The following is a 5,170-nucleotide window of genomic DNA, read 5'->3' on the forward strand; positions in this document are numbered from 1 at the left end:
CAGCCGCGAAATCTTTTATCACCAAGTCCCGCCCCCTCGTAAATTTTCATATCGCACGTGGGGCATTATTGTAATTGAGATGTGAGCTTGAGTGGGGATTTGAAAGGACAACTTTAGGGCACCCTTGAAATCAGTGTTAGTATAGGGAAATCTTTCTTAGAGGATAGAGAGTCTGGGAACTATAAGGATTCGTTTACTTTTTGAGCCCCTTTTTTGTTGTTCCCCATACTTCATACACTTTACAGCTAGAGAGGCCTTTACACCGGTGAAGAAATTTAAAATGTTAAAGGAATGAATGAATGCTGGTCAATGACGGTCAGTGCCTCTTTAGAACCGTTATCATAATCCGTCAGATTGTACAATAGGGCCGGGCCCTTTTTAAAGGGGGATATTTTCTACTTTCACACCGGCGTTAGCGCGTAAGCGCTGGTATAATATAGCCTGCAGAACATTTCCAGAAGGTCGGGACGGCTCGTGGGCGGTTTTAACGCCCAGATAGTATCAGATCAGATTAGTTCATTTAGTGCATCTCAGATGTCAGCACCTTTATAGAATTTTAAAACGTTGATATTTTGAGAACATGTCGAAGTTGTCATTTCGTGATATTTGGAAGAATAAATGGTTAATTAGCATTAAAATCGATATTTCACTTTAGACTTTGATGTTTTTTTACCCCAAATCATGGTTCAGTACTGAGACTGACATTGTCTTCCATGTCATCAAGAAAACATTTTCAAAAATTCTTGATATTTTGAGAACATGTCCAAGTTGTTATTTCGTGATATTTGGAAGAATAAATGGTTAATTAGCATTTATATCGATATTTCACTTAGCATCAATATTTGGTTGGAATTTTGAGCTGATTTTTGTATGCAGCATCTGTACGACATCAACAACTACATTGGCAGTGTTTTATTGGTTCTGACATGTCTAGATATCAATTATAAGGTTATCAGTTTGTTACATTTTTTGTTCAACCCTTGACACAAATATGTCTGCCTGGAGACTAGGTCAAGATGATATTTTAGGTTCGCCAACCTGACAGTTTTTGGCTAATGACTGACTCTTTTCATATGTGATTTCGAGTTGTTTAGCTCTTTCACTAGCCTGTCAGAAGGTGTCCCCCAGAGCAGTCATGCATGGGCCCATGTCGGCTGGCCAGGCCTGTCAGCTACTGGTGCTATTCTATATGTACAACCTGCAGTTGTTCTGGAGTAGAACCTCTCTTAGTGGACACCTCTCTATTAGTATTAAGGACAACTGAGCTAAGGACACTAGGTTTGGTTCCAAATTGCTTGTTTTCATTAAATCTGACCTCTCTAATCAGGACACCTTTTTATAAAGGAAAATCACTTGTCAGTCCCGAGGGTGTCCTTAATAGAGAGGTTCTACTGAAGTTTCCATCAACAAATTGCACATAAAAAGGTAACAGGTGAATGACCTCAAATGAATATTCATGAGGAAGTCGTGACGTAACGCTATAACATAGGCCTACCATGAATATCAAGTGCGTGAAAACTCATTGTTGACTTGATCGTCGGTGTGTGCGTGCGTAAAAATGTCATCGTCCCAAAAAAACTCCCATGAATCGGCCGAAAAAGATGCCAAATCGGATCCAATTTTCGACAGTGGTGAAGTGTGTAAACCAGGGTGGAAAGATGCTGAGGCAGGTTACGATGAAACGGATGAACATTTGCAGATTTTAGGGAAACCGGTCATGGAAAGATGGGAAACTCCATTCATGCACAAATTGGCCGAAATCGCCTCGTCGAAAGGTAGGTTGGTGCTCCAGATTTCTGTAATTTTCTCAAATAATGGACAGCGTTTCGGCTGCTTTATGGGTCACATCAATCACTTTTTCATTAACTTTATACCCGTTCGAGTTATGATTCATGACTGGTGTATAAAATCGCCTGTTTTCAGTTGTGATTACTTTATAAAACCGCGTGTCGAGCGAAACCTTTCACGGAGTCACTGTTGATGGGTTGGGCACCCTCGTCTTCAGGAATGTCGGGCGGTGGTGTAATGCTACAGGGCTTGGCTGTGGATTGCAACTTGGATGCAGACGAGGTAGAGCTATTTAACCGTCTGCTCTGCCATAAGACCTTGCATGGTAAGAAAAGTGACAACCTCCAAACATTGCCTAAGGATGGGCTCTATCTATCGTTTTGATTTATAGGTTTTTGAAAAGAAATTCTGTTGTTCCATGATCCATGTTTTTTTTCCTAAATAAAATTGGCCATTTCCTTATTTATTTCAATCTTTTTAAATTTTAGGTGGGCGAGTTCTGGAACTAGGGTTTGGCATGGCAATTGCAGCTTCAAAAGTAGAGCAATCCGACCTGGAAGAACACGTCATTGTTGAATGTAACGATGGAGTCTTCACACGCTTGGAGAAATGGGCCAAAGAACAAAAAAATAAGGTATCCTACTAAAGTAGATCCTGGGTGAATTTTTCTGAAATTTTTACAAGTCCGAAACCTTAAACATGAAATGAAATAAAGAATGTTGCTTGCTAACTTATATCAAAGATGTATTTGGGGTCAGTAACAAATATTGAATATATGAAACAGTCTTTCAGGTTCACAAATCTTCCTATTAATTATGAGAGCATTTTGATGAAAAATCACCAATATTTTATGAGTAAATGGTGATTTTATTTGCAGCTTTTTCAAACTTTTGAACCCAGCTTGCACTGAAGGCCAATGTACAGACCTTGGGCATAGGCCTAAGCATATGACAAATCTATGGCCAGGAATTTTATTAGATAGTCCTAAAATAAGGTCACTTAACAGCCAGCACAAAGCATTGCTAGGCCTACCTGCACTTTTGGTGGTGTTGTAATGTGATAATATTGGTACATGAATAAAGATATTGATATACATATAAGGTGAGGACAAAACCTCACAGCAAAGATGGGCAGTTTTGCCATGGAAGAAATTCAAAAAAAGGTAATGTAACGTACATGTAATGTAATGTAATGTTCTCATTTGCATACCTACAGGTCACACCCTTGAAGGGTCTCTGGGAAGATGTTGTGCCCACTTTAAAAGACGAATCATTTGATGGTAAGTTCAGACTGACAAATGCTGTTCGTAATATAGGGGTGTCCTGATTACATAGGTCAAATTGTACAGAAATGATGTATTTGGTGCCAATGTCAGTTGTCACTGTCCCTAAAGAGATAGTGTCATAATTATAGAGGTGTCCACTGACGGAGGTTCCACTGTTCTAATACCAGTACTAGTTACAGTTTAAATGCCCTTCAATCAAAAGGAACACCAGTTCAAGTTGAAAGTCCATTCAGTTCGTCAGTTCAAAAAACCACCAGTTCAAGTTGAAAGTTCAGTCCAAGGGTGCACCAGTTCCAGTCCAAACCCTCTTCAGCTCTTCAGTCCAGAGCACCAAATCAAGTTGAAACCCTCTTCAGTCAAAAGGAACACCAGTTCAAGTTGAAAGTCCGTTCAGTTCTTCAGTTCAAAAAACCACCAGTTCAAGTTGAAAGTTCAGTCGAAGGGTGCACCAGTTCCAGTCAAAACACTCTTCAGTTCTTCAGTCCAAAGGAGCACCAGTTCTGTTTAGCAGAGGTGTCTGCTAAGGGAGGTTCCACTTTACCAAATCCTGACTCCCTTTTCAATAAATCCTATGAGAAAGCATCAGAGAGCTCAGGAGATGGAATTCTTTGAGTTATTCCTAAAATTTCCCGTTTTGTTTTTATTTTCAGGTATATTATACGACACATACCCCCTTAGCGAGAATGAATGGCACACACATCAGTTTGATTTCATCAAGAATCACGCGTCCCGTCTTTTGAAGCCAGGGGGTGTGCTTACTTACTGCAATCTTACATCATGGGGTGAATACATGAAAAAAGATTATTCGGACATAGAGACAATGTTTAAGGTGAGAATTTACAGACAGCATGCCTTGTACCAAAAGTATCAAGTATATGTTCTTCAATCCATATACATGTACATGTACATCTACTTGCAAGTATGTATGAAGACAATACATTTCATTTGACCTGCGATGGACCAGCACCCTACCCATGGGGGGGGGGGGGGAGTGTACTCCTAGTATGTATGAAGACCATACATTTCATTTGACCTGCGATGGACCAGCACCCTACCCAGGGGGGGGGGGGGGGGGAGTGTACTCCTAGTATGTATGAAGACCATACTTTTCATTTGACCTGCGATAGACCAGAACCCTATCCGGGGGGGGGGGGGGGGGGTACCCCTAGTAACATAAGTGCGTTACACTCATGTAAAATCACAGAAGACGAATTTCTGTCCTCGAACTAAAGGGGGGCGGGATATTCTATCCTTCAATAATTTAAGGGGGGAAATGTCCCCCACCCCGTCTTCACTCTAGAAGAAAAACCCTGTCTTTTGTCTTACTTTTTCGTGACACCTACATTCATTTGAGGCGCTGTTAACGGAGTCCTTCCATTTTCAGGAGACACAGATGAAGCACCTTGAGGAGGCCGGTTTCAAAGCTGAAAGTATTACAACGGAAACAGTGCCAATGAACCCACCAGCGGACTGCAAATACTACAGTCACAATTTTATGATTGCACCTACAATTATCAAGTCGTAAATTCATGGGGGGCACTCGAAGTACTTCATTGTACCACAAAAACATAAATCCGGTCCTGACATTTAGGCGGTATATACTGGATTTTAATTAGATAAACTCAATATGAAATGGGCTACTTTTGATAATGCTTGTCAAAAAATTGATAAGAACATTGACAATATCTTGACACAACACGGGTTAAAGGACTCCGCTGTTAGTTGAAATTTGCAATTGAATTTGAATTTCCAGTTGCATTTGAATTTCCAATTACATATGTACTAAATATGAGGTCCTTTGGTCGCATATATTCAGAGTGCGTCATATAAAATTCAAAAGTTCTATTTATCAAACATGAATTTCAACATCACTATTGTGTAGACAAATATACAAATATATGTACCATGAACAATTATTGCTTCAGCCAATATGCATGCATAATGATAGCTTCACGGAGCATGTGTATGACTGCATCACCATTTCCCCGAGCCACCAGTTACAAACGCTGTACCCTTTTAACAGTGTTATTGTCAAGGAGAACATTTTCTAGTAATTGTTAAGAAGGAAAGAACGAAAAATAATACAATTTGCATGTA

The 5,170-nt window shown here is 40.0% G+C and overlaps 1 protein-coding gene across 1 annotated transcript; it reads left to right on the forward strand.

Annotated features, from left to right (window-relative positions):
• The first annotated feature begins 1,515 nt into the window (after nucleotides 1-1,515).
• Nucleotides 1,516-5,170, forward strand: LOC135498738 (guanidinoacetate N-methyltransferase A-like). The gene is made up of 5 exons (XM_064789130.1): nucleotides 1,516-1,775; nucleotides 2,277-2,422; nucleotides 3,004-3,067; nucleotides 3,724-3,902; nucleotides 4,458-5,170. Exons 1-5 carry the CDS (start codon nucleotides 1,559-1,561, stop codon nucleotides 4,596-4,598), a joined length of 747 nt encoding a protein of 248 aa, XP_064645200.1. The 5' UTR covers nucleotides 1,516-1,558; the 3' UTR covers nucleotides 4,599-5,170.

This window comes from Lineus longissimus, chromosome 14 (genome assembly GCF_910592395.1).
Source record: "Lineus longissimus chromosome 14, tnLinLong1.2, whole genome shotgun sequence".
Taxonomy (NCBI): Eukaryota; Metazoa; Nemertea; class Pilidiophora; order Heteronemertea; family Lineidae; genus Lineus; species Lineus longissimus.